At 43.6% G+C, this 19,332-nt stretch overlaps 7 protein-coding genes across 7 annotated transcripts; 4 read left to right on the plus strand and 3 right to left on the minus strand.

The window, feature by feature from the left end:
- Window positions 1-155: 155 nt before the first annotated feature.
- On the plus strand, window positions 156-1,199 carry BGW36DRAFT_353159 (uncharacterized protein; the record flags this gene model as incomplete). The annotated part of the gene is made up of 8 exons (XM_046213405.1): window positions 156-206; window positions 269-296; window positions 365-399; window positions 469-605; window positions 668-718; window positions 817-899; window positions 983-1,002; window positions 1,068-1,199. 8 exons carry the CDS (start codon window positions 156-158, stop codon window positions 1,197-1,199), a joined length of 537 nt encoding a protein of 178 aa, XP_046077330.1.
- A 557-nt stretch (window positions 1,200-1,756) lies between these two features.
- Window positions 1,757-3,810, minus strand: BGW36DRAFT_285210 (putative cytochrome P450 oxidoreductase OrdA-like protein; the record flags this gene model as incomplete). The annotated part of the gene is made up of 7 exons (XM_046210299.1): window positions 1,757-2,153; window positions 2,230-2,501; window positions 2,587-2,828; window positions 2,901-3,052; window positions 3,138-3,329; window positions 3,394-3,526; window positions 3,609-3,810. The coding sequence occupies 7 exons, from the start codon at window positions 3,808-3,810 to the stop codon at window positions 1,757-1,759; spliced, it is 1,590 nt and encodes a 529-aa protein (XP_046077331.1).
- A 614-nt stretch (window positions 3,811-4,424) lies between these two features.
- On the minus strand, window positions 4,425-7,217 carry BGW36DRAFT_456310 (fungal-specific transcription factor domain-containing protein). Its single transcript, XM_046221918.1, has 7 exons — window positions 7,071-7,217; window positions 6,498-6,997; window positions 6,174-6,414; window positions 6,006-6,104; window positions 5,394-5,928; window positions 4,845-5,336; window positions 4,425-4,780 (listed from the first exon to the last, which is right to left on the minus strand). Exons 2-7 carry the CDS (start codon window positions 6,808-6,810, stop codon window positions 4,550-4,552), a joined length of 1,911 nt encoding a protein of 636 aa, XP_046077332.1. The 5' UTR covers window positions 6,811-6,997; window positions 7,071-7,217; the 3' UTR covers window positions 4,425-4,549.
- Window positions 7,218-9,740: 2,523 nt separating this feature from the next.
- Window positions 9,741-11,518, plus strand: BGW36DRAFT_284707 (glutamine amidotransferase:cyclase; the record flags this gene model as incomplete). The annotated part of the gene is made up of 3 exons (XM_046210256.1): window positions 9,741-9,863; window positions 9,914-11,359; window positions 11,420-11,518. The coding sequence occupies 3 exons, from the start codon at window positions 9,741-9,743 to the stop codon at window positions 11,516-11,518; spliced, it is 1,668 nt and encodes a 555-aa protein (XP_046077333.1).
- A 1,236-nt stretch (window positions 11,519-12,754) lies between these two features.
- On the plus strand, window positions 12,755-14,746 carry BGW36DRAFT_286368 (DWNN domain-containing protein; the record flags this gene model as incomplete). The annotated part of the gene is made up of 3 exons (XM_046210406.1): window positions 12,755-12,926; window positions 12,990-13,290; window positions 13,351-14,746. The coding sequence occupies 3 exons, from the start codon at window positions 12,755-12,757 to the stop codon at window positions 14,744-14,746; spliced, it is 1,869 nt and encodes a 622-aa protein (XP_046077334.1).
- A 564-nt stretch (window positions 14,747-15,310) lies between these two features.
- BGW36DRAFT_285699 (ornithine decarboxylase antizyme-domain-containing protein) lies at window positions 15,311-17,546 on the plus strand (the record flags this gene model as incomplete). Its single annotated transcript, XM_046210345.1, has 6 exons — window positions 15,311-15,465; window position 15,500; window positions 15,529-15,950; window positions 16,014-16,215; window positions 16,245-16,356; window positions 16,864-17,546. 6 exons carry the CDS (start codon window positions 15,311-15,313, stop codon window positions 17,544-17,546), a joined length of 1,575 nt encoding a protein of 524 aa, XP_046077335.1.
- Window positions 17,547-17,896: 350 nt separating this feature from the next.
- On the minus strand, window positions 17,897-19,230 carry BGW36DRAFT_353166 (uncharacterized protein; the record flags this gene model as incomplete). Its single annotated transcript, XM_046213406.1, has 2 exons — window positions 17,897-18,160; window positions 18,223-19,230. 2 exons carry the CDS (start codon window positions 19,228-19,230, stop codon window positions 17,897-17,899), a joined length of 1,272 nt encoding a protein of 423 aa, XP_046077336.1.
- Between the last annotated feature and the right edge of the window lie 102 nt (window positions 19,231-19,332).

Here is a 19,332-nt window from a genome sequence, read left to right on the forward strand (position 1 = left end):
GGCTCTTGGATACCAGAGAGAATTGTCGAGTTCATAAAGATCATAAGTAGCCCCGTATTTGGAAGTCAACACTCCTCAACCGATGTTGAGATAATACTATACCAATCTATATATTGTCCAAGCCTCGGCGCTCTTCCTGTATTTACGCTAAAGAAATGGGTTCTCAGTCCGGATTCCCAGGCCTCCAGCCTGCGTACATCATTAAAGTGAGGGGGCTTGATTATTCACATCGATCGAGTAGGTGTGCTCATGCAAATAAACATTCTAGGTCAATGTCGGTCAAGGCAATCCCGTAGGTATGTACTATTGCATAAAATCAGCACATAAAAAAGAACCCACGTTCTAACACCTGCGATTTTTCAAGGCGACGTTTATACGGGATCTAGCTTTGTACATTACGTGAGTATAAGCACGGCTAGGCAGTCCTGCTATCAATTCCGACGCACTGACCAAAATCCAATCTGACAGAACACTCCAACTGGTTCTATCACTACCGTTGATGGTTTCGAGCCTAAAATTGAGGCCGATGTGGTCTTTGGAGGCGATTGGTTGTACTTCGACCCTGATAAGGAACGTGCTCGGATTAACGTGAAGGCGGTTGCAAAGTGCGTTTATTCTCTCAAATCTAGAGCAGTTTTGAAAATGTGACTGCGTGGGGCAAATAGAGGATGTATGCTGACGAATGCATTCATGTGTATTCAGAACTGCTGATGGAACGGTGAGTGGAACTAACAATGCAAGCTTATATATTTACATTGAAACAACTGCTAATCTCTTTTTTGGCATGCCCCGACAGAATATTAGCTTCGCCTACAGTGGTATTGCTAAGGTCAACGATGAAATCAGAAAGATTTTTGCAGGCCACCCAGATGCTCGGACAATTCCTTTTGGGCAATCCAGTAAGACTTGAGATTATTATTCCGTCCGCTCAAATCCACTTTCTCGTATTAGACTAATCATTTTCTTTGCTTGTCAAAAATAGCCACCATCCACACTTTCGAGGTTTGTCACAATCTAATCACCCATTTCTCACACTCTGTGAACTCTAATCTTTGAAAACCGGTTAGGTCGGAAACCCAGAATACAGTGATCTACAAAACTCTTCATGGGCTGGAAACGGTCGATTCGTTCTAGCTGATGGCAAGTTGACCGTGGAGTCACGAGTGTCCAAGGTTGTACCGAGCACAGATATGGACTAAAGTGATTGCCTCTCTCAAGCTGCAAGGGGCCCTGGCTTATCAGGCTTCCGGTATTTTTACTCTCAGAGGAATGTCTTAAGTTTTACAGAAGTGAAAATGATGTTACCAAATGTTATTTCACTAGTTATCTGAGATGATGTTAGAAAAGCAACAAGAATCAATTAACTGGTTGATATATTTGAATCATACAACGGTTACCTTTTAAAGATGAATTCAGAGCCCACCTTCCGTTTTTATAGAGCAGCTTATATTTATGGTAGACTGGAGAACTCAAAAAAAAAACCAGGTTATCGTCATCATAATTATATTCCCTATATTTTTAGTCTTTACTAGAGTTCCTTTCTCTGAGTGTGATTCTAAACTACCTCAGGTAAAAGGCTGGGAAGGTCGAACAAACAAAAAAACACTCAAACTGTGAACAAGGAAGAGCTAGAAATCATTATACCGAAGGAATGAAACATTAACAGGGCTTGAATCTTTTGATATTGTTTGCGCCGTCTATTCGACATCAATCTCTTATATCTATCCACATATAAAACAATGCTCAAGAATTCTCCCTAAAAACTGACATTCTGCATAATTTTGGAATCTGCCTGCTGCCATGGATGTTTTTGCTCTATCTCCCTGACAAGCGCCTCATGTTTTGCTGAGCGGGCCTTGATCGTTGGCTTGTACGGCGCTGGATGACTGACAACCCCTGGCATGAATTCCGCGACTTGCTTCACCTCTACGCCGTTTTCAATAGGGTTAGTTATTTTAAAGACGGCTAGAGATCGTGCAACATTGATGAATATTGAAGAACTCGCTAGAAGACGGCCAGGGCAGATACGTCTACCAAAGCCAAAAACAAGCGTTTCGGGGTCAAGTTCTGCAGGATAGCCTTCTGCTGCTAGGTGTCTTTCTGGCTTGAATGACATAGGATCTGAATAAACCGAAGGATCATGGGTAAAGTACCTGGAATTTTATCAGTCATGAAATCAAAAAAAAAAAAAAGTGAAAATTGGAATGGCAAGAGAAAAATAAAACCAACCAAATACTAGGCATTATGTATGCGCCTTTAGGTATTAAATAGCCGTCAATGATATCGTCTTCAGTTGTTGTGTGTGGCAAGCTCATTGGCGCTACAGGATGCCATCGGAAGATTTCCTTAACAACTGCATTGATATAGGGAAGATTGGGGCGATCGCTCAGTTCTGGTAGTCGATCAAAACCCACCACCCTGTCTATTTCTTCCTGAGCTTTCCTTTGCACTTCAGGATATAGAGTCATGGCTAAGAAGAAACACCTAAGGGACGACTGTGTCTAAATTCATAGCCCCCAAAAATAGTCTTTCAGTATGGGAAAGAAATCGACCCCAGATGGTATCCTATAAAAGAAGATTACTTACCGTATCCGCTCCAGCCGTGACCAAAGAGAGCGCTGACCACTTAACAACCGACCGGTCATTAGGATTTGCAATGGACTGTTTTTGCAAGAGTTGAGATAAGAAGGACAGATTCTCAACACCTGTATCCATTTGATATCTGACAAACGCAAAGGGTCTTTCGGAGAGCTCCCATAAAGAAGCAGCCCAACTTCGCGCAGTCCGTTTGAAACCCGCTCCTGGGAACCAGTCTGGAATATGTTTCACTATTATTTGGGACAAAAGTCAACAAGGAGTCCAGTTTCGACTGACAAAAAGTAATTGAGAGGGTATCATACAAGCTGGAATCATGTCGACCATCCATGCGCCTGGGACACCGGCTTGAGCAAACTCATCCATAACCTCGTTGGCCAACCGTACTAGAGGGTCTCGTTGATGAGCCTCGGCATTATATCCATAGATGATTTTCAGAATGGCTGAGATGGCATCACTTTTTCGGGAAGAAAATTCAAGACAAGCTGTTAGCAAGTTCTGTATAAGAACATTTACAATGAATAAGAAGCAAAACCACATACCTTTGGATATGTTCCTTTAGGTTTTCCGGACTGTCCAAGATTCGCAATAGAAGGCGACCAGCCTCCAATTCTTGAAGCGGATAAAATTGAGACGCAGTAGCGTGCGATCCAATTACCTTGGCCATGTTTTTTCGAATAGCTCTGAATCGGTTTCCATATGTCGCAAGACCAAGAGAGTCATTCCATCCCAGCCTATAGTTTGCCCAACTTCTATCAGTGTCACAGGTTCCTCAACAAGGGTTTAGAGTTCACGTACAATTCACCTGCAAAAACTTGCTTCGGTCTACATGAATGCTTTGCGGAACGCTTTTCCATAAGCTCATAGGCCAGGCGGATATCATGAATGATAACGAGAGTTTGACCCAAGACTGTGATGGAGCTGATTCCGCCTACATCTCATCATCATTAGATGAGATCCTAAGCTAAAGAAAAAAGCTTGGTAATAATCGAAAAAGAAACCTAGCCGCTCACCATATAGATCTTTGTGTTTTAGCCAGTGTTCCCATTCTCGCTCCCCTGGCTTAGGTAGATCGGCCAGATTTCCTACTAAAAACTTCGGCCTCGGTCCTGGAGGTAACGGTGGTTTGATCGCATGTCTAGAGTGAGCAATAGTATATACAAAATAAAGCACAATGCTTGTAAGTATGGCTCCGGTTATCGACATAAAAGACATTGTTCGGATATTTAATCAAACAACCGCGTTGTATTTCACGTTCTCCCAAAGTTTTTCAGAAGAAGCTTCGATGCAACACAAGATTCATGGGCTGATATCCACCAGAGCTCAAAGGCTAGAAAATCTTACGATGTCGTGTTATATTATTTTCTGCGTCCTTTGAATTTCTTTTAATTTCTAGAAAGATATGCAAGTCATCGTTCTAGAATCAATCCCGTTAATGGAAACTTCTTACTGTGTGCGGTCTTACATACCGCGCGGAGCGGCATTGCGAAGCCGAGCGGCATTAGAAGGCCGAGGGACGTTTGTTAATTCAATTTACGTCTCTAGTTCTCATTATATTACCGTATTCCTATTCATACGTTACTAGAGATGCATCATAATCATCCTTGTGCACGTTGTCATAATCGAAAATCGCGCTGTCACCCGGCGGGCGTTACTATTGCCTAGATACCATGAACCAAATTTGAGTCTCGGGAGATAGATCCACGATCGATAGTGTTGATGGTGTTCTCATAGTATTCTCATAGTATTGGGAATGCCATCTGAAAACTATTAAAATGAAACATATACATTAACAATAAGATTGGCTCTACGATAAAAGAAATCTATTTCTTGTATCATCGCTAAAAGAGTCGTAAAACTAGACATAAAACGATCATATGGAATCTACCAGTTACCTTATTGTACTCGTAGAAATCCCAGTGCCTTCTCTCATACCTCCTGCAAAGGTAGAGAATCAACCAGTTGCACTATCGATGACTGCCAAGTGTTGAGAAATCATGTTTCTAACTCTATCCCAGTGTCCGCTAACATCGTTCAGATTTTGCATAGTCAACTGTAGTCTTTCTAATAAAACAGTAAGCTGTGTGACATCCTTTGTAGGGTCCCTCAAATGCCGGCTTAAGACTTCCGATGCCTTTGCAAGAGGCCACATGAGAAATGTATTTGTCTGTTGGAAAGTCGTTCTCTATCAGGAAAGTCAGCATATACTAAATAAACTAGCAGAAGAGTAGAAAATGGCATTTACGAACGTTACCAGGGTCTATATGCTCCAGCAAATGAGCATATTCTGCAACCTCCACAGCTGCACTCCTACATTGATTTTCACTCTCAATAATCAACATCTCTGGAAGCTCTTGTTGTCTGACTTTTGATATCGCATGTTCATGAAGCTCAATCTTGATAGCGCATAGATTCATATGGACGATAAAAACAAGAGGGTCATCAGGTCTGATCCGTGGTTTTATGTGGCCAAAAAGATTGGTAGCATAAGAATCCAAGTCTTTGTCAAGTTGGTAGTGATGCTGCCAGAAATCGTAGTGTTGGTCACAGATACGGGTTTGTTTTTGAGAGGCCTGGAAGTGGCGTCGGCAACGGTAGTGCATTGAGACCATGAGGACAATCCCAGTGAAGGAAGAAATGGGTGTTAACTCGTATAATAAATTGATGTTTCTCAAAGATGGCATATTTGGTACCAGTGGCTCTTTCGATGAGTCGCTTGCAGCAGGTAATCTAGTCGAAATCTTGTGCCGTATGTTAGTCATGTGAATATGAATGTTTGATAGGGGGGGGTGATATACCGTTTCCTCCTGGATAGTCAGAGGTGAACCGGTCCTAATACTCGCGTAGGCGTCAAATGCAAATAGTACCCAAAAAGTCCGCCTCCTCTCTCTTGCTTCAGTGAGGCTAATCTTCCCTTGAAATGAGACTACACGGGACGACTCGACTCCGGTCTGTTCACCCTGATCCATCCTATGCAATCCTAGCATGTCACTCAATCGAATTGCTTTGCCCAGACTCATCCAAGCTCGTGCAAACGACTTGCGTCGAAATTCGTAATACGTAAGAAGGATATAAGTTTGCAATAGATTCAGGTTGTTGAATTGGGCATCATCATCGTCCCTTTCGGCAGTTTCAACATAATTTCTGGAATGGCTATAGTACGTTCTTTCGAAATCAGCATGTTCACTGGAGACTGTGGCGCCAAGAAGAGCGATAGCGTAGCTGAGACTCATGAGTTGCGGTGAGGGATGTGACATGTCTAGCTCAAGGGAGAAACGATGCCGGTCAATCATTGGTATCACAGCATGGATATGATTGAAGTATGTTTGATGCCTACATGAAATAAGAAGGAATAGTGAATCCCTTGGTTAGCCATGTTCAAAATGGGGGGATTGGAGGGTTGGTTTTACAAGGACAGGAATATTATATGGGAAGATTCGTCTTCAAAGTCGGTCATGTCAATTTGGTCAATGAATGTAGACCCCGAGTGATCGTTGAATACTTCATGCCTGTATTAAGAAGGATAAATAAGCTCCAGTGTCAATATTGGCTAGAATTGTAATAGCGGCATGACATACCAATCATTATCGTTGCTGTTATTGTTTTCTGATATGTGGCCGCCGTTTGAATCCAAGGAGATTGGCTCGTGGTGGAAGTTCATGTGGGATGAAAACGCAGAGCTCGTGTTCGTTGGTGGAAAATCAAGAGGGAGTTGTGCAGTCGTGTTCTGGGGAGGCAATGTCAAGCCGATAGTAGAGGCAGTGTTCCACATATCAGGTAATGGCTGATGTATTGATGCTAAACGGGCTTCTGCTTGGGCTACAGAGGCACCATGATAAGATATTGAGCCCTAGTCTTCATTTGATTATACAGTAGACGGGTCTGGGTTTTTGAGTAATTACCTAATCGCGATTGCAACGTAGTCAAAGCCTGGGACATATTGGAGTCGGAGCCACGCTGGTTCCTGGATGCAGTATACTTGCAATCCTGATTTAACTTAGTGCACCTACCGCAGATCGGTTGGGCTCGATCACAGCGGACCTTGCGTCGTCTGCAGGCATCACATGCTATACGCCTCGCTACCCTTCCACTCTTCGATGATCCGGATGTATCACCATCCTCATTGTCCATTTCATGCTCGTCTGGAGTCGGAGGGAATGAAGGTGACTCTCCATCAGTGCCATTCTCGGCATTGCTCGATTTTTGGGTACGCATAATGCCCTCAGTTTCTTGCTCTTGGTTCTCTTCTTAATTCTGCCTTTTTTAAATTCTGTTTTCTTTCTCTTTCCTTCTTTTTTAATTGTAGACTTTTTATCATCCAATGCTTCTTCAGAAAGCTATAAGCAAGTACTTGATATTCATAAATAAGACACTCAATTGCAATTGATGACATGAGAATTCCCTAGATCATTATATAATTAGTAGGCATCACGGCTGAGAAGTAAGCATATAGATGCACATGCAGATACACTCACCGATACACGGAAATCCATTTGAAAAACAGCCAATCACTGGCCATTCAACGTGCATTGAATACAATTTGTGAGAGAATAGTGTATTGAAAGTAATACTCCCATGTCAGCTTGCAATTTCTAGCCCCATCGTATATGCGTAATCCTTGTCCCAATAACCAGGGTATATCGCCATTCGTATTTTGCTGCAGACCTCGTCAGAGATACGAGTTGGTATGAGATCCTATATTAAAAAGTTCCCATTTGAGAAAGAAACCATTCCCAGTTCGGAAACTACATACTGGTATGACCACAGCCTGAAGATAAGAGAAAAATATAGGTAGTTTATACGGGAAAATGGCTTCATGCATTACCGCAAAGAGCCTAATAATCTGGTACTGCGCCTTGTAAACAGGTGCAATTCTGACGCTAGAAATTTTCCTGCAGCATCCATGCATCACTATGTCAACCGATAGCCCGCTGCAGAGGTCTCTGGACTGGAGTCTGAGAATTTCACACTCCACTGTCATCACGGCACGGAGCGGAGCCGGAGCGAGCTTTTTAGCGTCACGATAGATGAGTCCAAAGGCTTGTTTTATGGACTTGCAGGAATCGATACCATTCCACGTGTTGGGTGCTTCAACCAATTACGGAGCATGAAAGCGGTTGGTTGGTAAGGAAACAGTCTACGTTGCATGCACGGACTAGCTATCAGCAACACAAGGGCGCGAAGTATAACGCCACCGGCTACGGGTTATCTCAAGTCACTTAGTTGAAAGCGTTAAGACATTATTTAGAGCTCAAGTCTAAATCTAAGCATATTACTAATAAAGACCCCTCACTAAAATAGCCTCAGAAGAGGTCGCTCAATCTAGCATCATCGAGTCCTATGACTTTCACCCCGTAGTTGAGTCTAAATGGCCAGTACTCTCTATCACTGTCTAAAACGTGATCTTCTATTTGTATAGAGAGAAATACCACGACACAGATGCACCGTGCGGTGTGGAGCATATATACAGCAGCTCAGTGGGGTCTGTCTTACAACGTCTATGAAATTCTATATCGTGATAGGCCAGTACGTAGTGGCAGTCGATAAGCAACGCGTATTACGGAATGCAATAGATTCATTTCCCCGCAGGTTATTCCACGCCTTGTTGGACCATTAGATCCGCCTTGCGTCTCTCCGCGTCGATTGCCCTATGTAGTAGCATCGCCTAGCCGGCCGCTTGCATTTTCTCATTTTCTCGCCTTTACGAGCTGTTTCTGACAGCTTAGATGTCTTCTGCACCAATTAGCGACTGCCACATGAAAATGGTAAGCCTCGGTGACAGGCGAGATTTTCGGTGTTTATTATGTATTCTCCATGACAGCTCGGCATGATGTCAATCAGCTAATGCGATAATAAACACGCCATGGAACGGTATGTCAAACCCATGCTTTTGACGCGTTATTTTTCGCTGAAATTTCCGAGAATTTACCATTATTTAGGTAATCATTAACAATCAGCTTCACTAGTAAATAAGATATAAATTAAATCTAGTTCCTAATTATTTGATATCAAAACTATTAAAGATCCTTAGATTGAGATTCTTAAAGCATATTATTGTCAAAAGTAATCAACGATTCTTCTGAGATCGAAGGACACTTAGGGTATTCTGCTAACAAGGGAAGAAGGGCCGTAGGCAATAGGCGATAAAGGGTTATTTATCGCAGTGATAATAGTATATAAAAAGCAAGTCGTTGAGATACTAATAGTAGTATGCTATTTGATTATGAAAATATAACACGATCAACTAAAAACATGATGGTAAACGAGTGTCTATATGTACTAAAGTAGAATCATAGCTATCATAGCCATCCTCTGTTGACTATACAGTCACGTGCTCTTGGTGTATGCTGGAATCAGGCATCAATTCACCGTACCAACTATTACTGAATTTTAAAGTAGCTGAGATTTTACTATCAATTGATATATATTCTATGTTTCCAAACCTCATCATAGCATAACATCTATTACAAAATGCGTTATAATAAAAATGCAAACATTTAATGTTCAGATATAGGCCACGTAATATTCGAATACTACTTATTCCCCCCACCCCCATAGAGACAACCCTTCGGTATTGGACATTTAAAACACGGAGAACCAGGAACCGCTAGCGACTAGGTAAATGTCAACACCCAGTGGAAAAAAGACAAAGTAAAATACTAAAAGCCGTTTAGGAATTGAAGATATTTAATTGAGATGTTTGAAGCGGGAATGCTAGCTAGAAGCGGCTACTGAAGTCCTCGTTTTTGCACAGCGATTTTTCCTCGTGGCGGTGGGGCTTCTTAATTGCAGAACCACATTAAACCACCCAAAACCACCCAGTTGACTTTCACCAGATTTTTCGACGAGATTTCAATGGGCATGCAGGAAGCTGGAAATATTCCTCAGGACTTGTAACGAATCGGATTTGATGACAGCATATGAAAATTAGGAGGAGGAATCGGTGTTTCGACCAAAATATCAATTTACTGCGGCACTTCTAGAACGCTGTTTCTTGTATGACTCATTACAGATCCGGACCGGGTTGGTGAGCCTATTTTCATTTCTGCCATTTCACCATCCAGAGTACTTGGCCAATTCCTTTGCGTCAGTTGTCGTGTGACCCCTTCAAAAACATCGTCGACACTTTTGAGCGTCTCGCAACCATGCCTACCGTGCATCTCCTAGACTATGTGGCAGGGAACGTTAGATCTCTGGTAAATGCAATCAACAAAGTTGGATACGAAGTGGAATGGATTAGGTCACCAGAAGAAGTTTCTAATGCCGAAGTGAGATGATAGTCTTTGTGTCATCTGCCTAGTGCTAACCTCAAGTATAGACGTTGATATTGCCAGGGGTGGGGCATTTTGGACATTGCCTCTCTCAACTTTCATCTAGTGGTTTTCTGGAACCCATACGAGAGCACATTCGATCAGGGAAGCCTTTCATGGGCATATGCGTTGGACTTCAGGCACTCTTTAGCGGATCCGAGGAAGATCCTAGTGTTCCAGGGCTAGGCTTAATCCCATTAAGCTTACGCAAATTTGACGACAAAGATAAAAGTGTGCCGCATATTGGCTGGAATTCAGCCAAGACCAGGATCAACGAAAACTCCGCTGACACCAGCTTTCACGGACTGAATCCAGGGAGCAAGTACTATTATGTCCATTCATTTGCCGTGCCATATGAGGCTGGTGTTTTGGAGGAGCAAGGCTGGTCAGTGGCGACAGCTCATTACGGAGGAGAGGAATTTGTTGGCGCAATTGCACGTGGAAATGTTTTTGCAACCCAGTTTCACCCTGAAAAGAGTGGGCAGGCTGGCTTGCGCACCATTCATGCCTTCTTGACGGGACAGCGGACTGAGAATAAGGATATTCCGACATCGACGGCTGTGACAAAAGATGGATTGACTCGAAGAGTCATTGCATGTCTCGACGTACGAACCAATGATGAAGGGGATCTTGTAGTCACCAAAGGCGACCAATACGATGTGCGAGAAAACGATGGTGCTTCTAGCGGCGGGAAAGTCAGAAACCTGGGTAAACCAGTTGATATGGCCAAAAAGTACTACGAGCAAGGAGCTGATGAGGTGACATTCCTGAACATAACATCTTTCCGCAACTGCCCATTGAGGGACCTACCCATGCTGGAGATTCTAAGGCGCACATCGGAGACGGTTTTTGTTCCACTTACGATTGGAGGAGGAATTCGTGACACGATTGATACTGATGGAACCCAAGTATCGGCCTCGCAAATCGCGAAGATGTACTTTCAATCTGGTGCGGACAAAATTAGCATCGGCTCAGATGCCGTCATTGCTGCAGAAGAGTACTATCAGCGAGGAAAGACCTTATCCGGAAAAACAGCAATCGAACAAATTTCGAGGGCATATGGCAACCAAGCCGTTGTCGTCAGTGTTGACCCCAAGCGCATCTACGTTAGTGGCCCACAAGAAACAAGCCACCACACTATCAAGACTGCATTCCCAGACTCCAAGGGTCAAGACACCTGTTGGTACCAGTGCACAATTAAGGGTGGCAGAGAATTGCGTGATCTCGATGTCCGACAGCTCGTGCAGGCTGTGGAGGCAATGGGGGCAGGCGAAATTCTCTTGAATTGTATCGACAAAGATGGAAGCAACAGCGGTTTCGACCTAGAGCTGATCCAAGACGTAAAGTCTGCCATCAAAATTCCAGTTATTGCTTCCAGTGGAGCTGGGAACCCTTCCCATTTTGCGGATGTCTTTGCAGGAACAACAACAGACGCAGCATTGGGGGCTGGCATGGTGAGTTCAAATTTGTTTACATATATTTACAAATATTCTAACCTAGCTAATACATTCCAGTTTCATCGAGGCGAATTCACTGTGGCTGATGTAAAAGATTATCTGGTGGAAAACGATTTTCTTGTCCGCAAACCTGAAACAGGCGACGTTTTCGTCTAGGGGAGTGGCATGTTAGAACGATATAGTAAAAACTTGGAGGCTGGGATGTCTGCATAGCCTTTCAATGTTGACTTGCGAATAGAATTCCCAATGGACACCAATAATTATTATTATTAAAATAATTATTAAAATAATTTAGACGTATGAAAAATAAATAAAATAGATTTTTATTTTTAGGATACTCTTATTAGTACTGAAATATACTTTTATTTACCATATATATTGTTTATAATATTGATTTTAGATTATATTTTCTAATAAAAGTTACGAAATATTGAGGGCCCAAAAATTCCAGTTTTGTCAGCGAATTGAAGGTGGGCCGGCCTCTTAGGGTGCCTGGTGAAATATGTTACAGGATCTCTAATTGCTCATAGACCGATCCATTTCTAGTATAGAGCCGTGATCAATATTGCACTAGCCCTAAATTGCACTAGCGGCCCATAACACCATTCATCATTCCTGAAGAAGCCCACGTGATCTCATGGTTGACTAATCCTTCTCCCGCCAATCCACCATTTAACAAGTTATTAATTATCTCTCCCCTTCTTCCTCCTTCTCTCCACCCAAGTGATCTATCTCTCCAACAACACCTTCCCATCTCGGTCGCCACAGATCACCCAAAAGCCAAAAAGTACTCTTTTTGGGGGTCAGTATTGGGGATTTCCTGCTTGGCGTTCGAAGAGAAAGTTCGGTGCCTTTTTCAACATCGCCACTCCGATCGCATCTTCGATCGCGTCTTTTCAAATCGGTTCAGGGTGGACTGACATTAATTGAGTCCTTACAGAAGTGAAGAAAAAGAAAGACTGTTTTGATCACTGAGGCTTTACGTTCGTTGTAGGGCGATAAGGAAGGCCTGCAAGTGGCCTATCCTGTCTTGTGTACACAGGATCTTTTTCCCCTTTCATGTAACATTTCTTTTTGTCTCAAGTCGCATGCATACAAGCAAAAATCCTGTCAAATTCGAAAGCATTCCTTCATCGATAGAAATCATTGAACTGTGGTTCATTTGACATCTGATTTGATTCTATATTTTCATAATAACCTACCCTTCAAAGCTTTTTGAAAATAGGATCGTTCTCGGCCGTGGCTATTGACTGGGATCCTCATTCACCTACTTGATCGAATTCTTCGTACATTTTATCTCCTTCTGTATCGGGTTTTGTTCTCGGTTTACACATCCTTGCCGGTCGTCTCTAGTTCACGCTTCAAACCACCGACATCGAAGAAACAAATACAATGACTTCTTCTGTTCACTTCAAGTTCAAATCACAAAAAGAACCCTCGAGGGTGACGTTTGACGGCACGGGAATCTCGGTATTTGAACTGAAACGAGAAATCATCAATCAGAACAGGTTAGGCGACGGCACCGATTTCGAGTTGTCCATCTATAATGAGGACACTGGAGAAGGTTTGTTGCGTATATTACTACTCTGTCTTTTAAGAAATAGCACTAACTATCTTTCTTACCCAGAATACGATGATGACACTGCGATTATCCCTCGTTCAACGTCCGTTATCGCGCGTAGACTTCCTGCAGCAAGACCGGGTAAAGGGGGCGCGGCTCGTTATGTATCCGGCAAAATGCCTGTAACTGCACGTAGCTCTACACGGGCTGACGTATCATCTTCAAGTCGGATTACAGCCGGTGCTCTTTCTAACAACAAAGCCAGTATACCAGGACTTGATAGTGCTCAAACTGAAGATGAAAAAATAGACGCTCTGTTCAACCTTCAAGCGAATCAATGGAAGGAACAACAACAAGAGATGGCTAAGTGAGTAAATTTGCTTAATTCAAGTATTGAATATGGACTAATAGTTTATTTTCCTTGTAGTGCAATCCCAGTTGCAGCTGGACGCGGCCGAGGAAAGCCCATCAATATACCCGACCACCCGCCTCCGCCAGGTTATCTTTGTTATCGTTGCAGAGAAAAAGGACATTGGATTCAAGCTTGTCCAACAAATAATGACCCGAAATTTGACGGCAGATATCGTGTAAAGAGATCTACGGGCATTCCTCGGTCTTTGCAAACAAAGGTAGAAAAGTCCGCAGCTATGGCCCTTGATGGATCTACGGAGGACCTGAAGAATTCCGGTGTCATGGTGAATGCTGATGGCGATTTTGTTATTGCGCAACCTGATAAGGCTGCTTGGGAATTGTATCAAGAAAAGGTGAAAGCTGCAGCTGCAGCAGCGGCTGAAGCAGCGTCTGCTGAAGGTAGCAAGGATCTTCGAGCTAGAGGGCTTGAATGCCCAATTGATAAGCGCATGTTCTTGGAACCAACCAAGACGCCCTGTTGCCATCAAACATATTGCAATGACTGTATCACGAATGCTCTCATTGAAAGTGATTTCGTATGCCCGGGATGTTCTACAGAAGGCGTATTGTTAGATAATCTTGTCACTGACGATGACGCCGCCGCTAAAATCAAAGCCTATGAGGCCGAGAAGGCTGAAGAGAGGAAAGATAAGGAAAAGCAAGATCAAGTTGAGAAATCAAACGAAACTCAGGAAAAAGACGTTGAAGCCCCGGTCGCAAAGACGTCCCAAAATATTACTGTTGTGTCTCCCTCGAATATCCAAAACAAATCCGAGGAACCTCAGAGCAAGAAGAGAGCAGCAGAGGAAGAGCCTGCTGCTGAAAATCCTAATGGAGCCGAGCCATCAGCCTCCATGAAGAGGCCAAAGTCCAATGACCAGCAAAACGACACGGATTCGCCGAAAGTTCCATCTCAAGATAACGTTACAAACACAATGCCCTTCCCTTTTAATCAGCAAATGCCTTTCCCAAACCCGGCTTTTCCTCAGTCTCAAATGCCGTTTCCCGACAACAGCTTTCTTACTGGTGGAGTAGGCATGATGAATCCTATGATGCCTATGAATAACAATTTTCAACCTCAAAACAACAATTGGAACCAGATGAACGGCAGTGCTTTCGGCCTTCCGGTCAATGGGATGTTTGCAGATGGGTCCATGTTTCCAGGGAATGACTATGAGCAGTTCAATTCCTTCAATTCGATGCCTGTTACCCAACCAAATCCTTTCATGCAGACACATTCTAGTTTTCCTTATGGTGGAAGTATGAATGGATATCAAAGCCAACAAAGGACCAATTTCAATGGTCCATCCAATAGAGATGAGGATAATGCATATTTTCGCCAACCTATTAATCCCCATAGGCATCAAGCGAGACAACGCCGAATACGACCAAGTGATTACCGTGAACTGTGACATGTATAGCCTTCGTATATACCCGTCTTTTTCAATCGCGGCGTAGGTTTGCTTTCCGACATATTCAGCCAGCAGCTCTTCCTACCCTGCACTGTTTTGCATTGCCATCCCTATTCTTGACATGACTATTTCATAGAGCATTGTTTTCTAGGCTTGTTCATTGTCTAAGGCGGGCATTTTTTCATGCTTAAAATCATTATGGATCCACACCTCCTGTACATATGCGATTCGCTTCAAAAAATACAAATATTATTGTTTATATAATCATCGTGTGCGAATTTTGCTAACTCCATATAATTTTTTTTCTAGCCATCTCCCTAATGAAGAGCGAGGCGGTGAGGCAGTAATGTATGAAGGCAGCAAGGCACCAAGCAAACCTAACCTAAAGATTACGTGAGCGTGCTAACTAACCGGCGGGGGAGTCAGAAACCACCACCGTGACCTTCCGTATTAATCATTAATTAATCCTTCTACAAACAACCAACTGCTACAAGTCTCTTCTTTTTATTCCCAAAACCTGCAGATCCCAGAAACTTAGCCTTCACTTGTGTCATTTGATTCGCAATGGAGGATCTCAGTAGTGACAGTAATTGTTCTAGTCAACAGAATCGCCACGGCAATTATGGGCAGATTAGTGTTCTTGCTAGCTGCTACATGGCTACCCCCGCCTCGGTGCTGGTGAAGGGATTCCATTACTGCACTACGAACGGGGCAGGTATGTCGTCAACTCATTGTATTTGACCGAAATATAAGCGTCGCTAACTGATGCCCAATCGTAGGAGCACGGTGGTATTCCTGAGGTCCCTTCGGGGCCTAAGACACGCACGACAAGTCCTCCCTTTGGATCCTCCGCATTACTCAAGACAGAGGATTTTTGGCCGAGACAAAAAGCATCTAAGAATGCAAGGGAGGCAGCGCAAACCATCAAAGAAGAGTGTGAGAGACTTTTCTGCGACACGTTGTCCGTGGTATTCCTTGGTGAGAGGAACCGCAGACGCCGGACGTCGCTACCGATGGGTGCGTATTATCAGAATACCAGGCCAGAGAGTTCGAGAACAAATCATCAGACTATCGATGCCTACCTTGAAATATGGGATTATGCAAATGATGCCATCTATCGAGGATTTGTTGCCGAGTATGACAACCAGAAGACGCTCTTCGTCTTCTTCGATGATCGTACGGCCGACCACGGAATAAAAAATGGGTAAGCCAATTATCAATGAAAATCCTTTCTGAAAAGTTGTTCGCTGACGGGCTCTTGTATCAGGTTGCTTGCTCTTTTTGAACTTGCCGAAATGGAACACTTAAGCTGTGACCATGTAGTCGCCTGTGTTCCACGCTTAGCCGATCCTATGGGACTGGGTATTGTACGAAATCTCGGCTGGTGTGGATTCTCGTTGACGACACTAGAATCCTGGATGACTACGGACAGTAGCGCAGCTTCAATCAGCGACAGGTGGATATTCTTGGTCGCGGAGATATGAAGGATTAGTGCAAGGTTATCAAATTCTTCGACTGCAGATGGAGTTGTTTAAGGTCGCTGTTTTCTGTTTTTAATTGGTATGGAATATTATTCTTCTTTTTTGACATTTTTTCTTTCTTCCTTTCCTGTAGATAACATGAGTATCACCTACCAAGCCTATGCAACCTTTTTTTTTTGGCTAGTTCATATCCTTACGAATATCATGGCTCTTGATCTAGTATCAAACTACTACAGCTATCCTATTGTTATATAACATGAGCTTTCGTGTAGGGCGCCACTTCTGCGGGCAGGGCATCTCGCTTTCTGTTCAGGTGACCAGGGCTGAGAGGGGGAAGTCGTGCAGTTTGTGGGCTTAAGCTGTAGCTTCGAATCATCTTGTCTGGGAACACGTAAGTCACCTAAAACCACACCAAATTCCTGTTAGTGCCACGACACGCTCCCCCTCCAACATCGTGACGTAAATCGCACTCTATTATGCGTCATTGTTTATTACTCATGTTCAATGTTCAACGTTATATTGATCAGACGCGCTGAAAATATATGCCATCGATAACCTGTTACTAATATAACTCTACACTTCCAGAATATGATAATTTAATAATAACCGTATCTATTGTTCACCTCGCCCCTCGAGACAGAATGCCTTTCGCAAAAGGGTACCCGGCCCTTTCGGTATTTCCTGCATTCCTTCTACCATCTTCACTATTCTCTGCTTCGAAAGTAAACTCACAACAACGAAGTCAGGCAGCGGGAGATAGCCCAGAAGACAGGGCGCTGGGGTCACATATATCCTACATTCGGTGCGCTCGATGTGGGACAGATATATGTCGCACTTCACAAATCATCAGTAAAGGTTTCACGGGTCGTCATGGACGTGCCTATTTAGTCTCAGGACAGCATCTTCTGCCCAGAGACAAGCCTGCGTCAATTTCACCTCATTATCCAACTTCCCTATTGAACACAATCACTCAAAAGCCAGTGCCGCGCCAGCTAGTGACCGGTGCCCATACCGTTTGTGATATTAGCTGTGTTATCTGTGGCAGCGTCTTGGGATGGAAATATATTGCCGCCGAGGAAGAATCCCAGCGATACAAGGTCGGCAATTTTATATTAGAAACCAAACGTACAAGCATGTACTCATGCTGGGAGTTTGATGATACTCCGCTCCTCACCAGTGAGAACCCTAACCAAGCGCACGATTCAGCAGTTGAATTCGACAGCCAAGACGAAGACGAGTGCGAAGACCTCTTTGCAGGGGTCTGGAGTCCAGCTCTTGCGACTCGGCGAAGAAGTCGTAGAGTGGATCGTCAACGATGAATACAAAGCATGATGTTATGTGTACAGTTTTTGCTTGTTGGTTTGCTTTTGTTGGAAGGTAAATATAATGCTGTGATATGACGGATGCCATGATTTATTTTTTTTAACTAATGTGATACCCTCGTGCTCTATTACATTAATTCCTCGTTTCTGTATCGATTCAAGAGTGGGCTGAAGCTACATCTTTAGCCGTATTATGAATCCATTTTTCTTAAGACTTCACCAAGTTAGACATTTTTCGATAGTCATGTATCAAAAGAAACCTAATATCTTAGATTATGGGGATTCTATCACTGACGAGCCATTATCAGGATGAGACTTTTTAACGATTCTTCCCAGATCCTGTTCTATCAAGCCGGGTCCTCGGTTTTAGCTCGTTTTGAAGAATCTTCCACTTCACTGTTTTCATGTTGACGCTTGCTGCTGGAAGGAGTCTTTTTCCTCACTAGTGCAGAAAGGTCGTTGGCGCCTTTAGTGACGCTATCCAACGTTGCCTTCTGCTCCTCCGAGGACTTCCCGATGATTTGCCCAAGAATCCCATTCAAGGTGTCCCTCGTACCAGCATCTTGACTGGGGTCATTGATTGAGACCGGTGGTCGACGAAGTTCAACCAACTATGAAAAGAATCGATAGGTTAGATCTGATGGCTGAAATCACCCGAGGTACATATGCTTACCCGTTGTTCCATATCTGCCACGATTTCCTTTACGTTCGCAATCTTCCTTTTCGTTGCATTCACCTTATCTTCTTCACTGATTTCACCGTCGGCTAACTTGGTCTCTTCCTGTGTCATTCTAACCTTGCAGCTTTCAATCGCTGTTTCCATGTGTTTTGCAGCCTCCTTTCGCATTTCTTCGTCCACAGACGCAGGTTGCGGTGGTCCTTCGTCACTATCCTCAGGTTGTGTGACCGAAGCAAACTCCAAGGCAAGCGAAAGCTTGTAGTGACATTCAGCAATAGACGGGTCTTCAAAAGGCAAAAGCGCTTCTTTTAGCTCAAGAGCTGCTCTAAGGTCTGAGACGGCATTTTCGAACCGTTCCCCTTCCAAAGAGATCTCTGCTTGCAAATCATATATATCTGCGAGGCGTTCTTTGATCTGCTTGGTCGCAGGGTCAATGCCTGTACTTTTATCCTTTCTATCTGAGCTGTTCTCTGTCTCTTCTAGCTTTTTGAGCGATAGGATCCGTGCCAAATCCAGAACCTCGAAAGCATTCTCAAAGTCATCGTCTTCTTCGTCTGCCTTTTCAGGATCTTCTCCATCCTCAGAGTCAGATTCTTCATAGTCTCCGTCGCCAGTAAATTGGAAAAATTGACTCTTTTGTTCACTGGGCTTCGCAGAATCAAGGGAAGCTTTCGTGGCAGAGCTAGAGACCGCAGATTGAATAATACCCGGTTTCGTGGATTCAGATTTGGATGGCTGTGTCGTGTTTTCACCAGCGACTTTAGAACCAAGAACGTCGCTCTTGCTCACAGCGACGTTGTATAGCGACTTTCCATATGCGTATAGAATTCTCACATTTTCCAATGACATTTCTCCATTCAACTGAGCTTGTAGCTCGGTTGCTTGTGAGTATAGCTCCGCTGAGGCGTTGTAATCTTTAACGGCATCCTTAGCAGCAGCTCGAGTCGTCAGGTCGGTTAAACGAGCCTGAAGCTGCTCGGTTGTCTCCTCGGCGGAGCTCATGATTTGGCACGGGCGTGTTTTCAATACGCTTTCGAAAAATTGAAAATGAAAAGACGGGTTGTAAAATTCGCGATCTGGGTGATTCGAATATGGTATCTCGCT

The sequence above is a fragment of the Talaromyces proteolyticus genome, assembly GCF_021365285.1.
Source record: "Talaromyces proteolyticus strain PMI_201 chromosome Unknown BGW36scaffold_1, whole genome shotgun sequence".
NCBI lineage: Eukaryota > Fungi > Ascomycota > Eurotiomycetes > Eurotiales > Trichocomaceae > Talaromyces > Talaromyces proteolyticus.

Bases quoted from the DNA above. Each gene is read 5' to 3' on its own strand.
- BGW36DRAFT_456310 (XM_046221918.1), bottom strand. From the start codon at position 6,810: ATGCGTACCCAAAAATCGAGCAATGCCGAGAATGGCACTGATGGAGAG. The intron at 6,105-6,173 runs GTATGTCATGCC...TTCTTAATACAG, and splicing joins AACAGCAACGATAATGATTG to GCATGAAGTATTCAACGATC. The intron at 5,337-5,393 runs GTATATCACCCC...ATACGGCACAAG, and splicing joins TGACTATCCAGGAGGAAACG to ATTTCGACTAGATTACCTGC.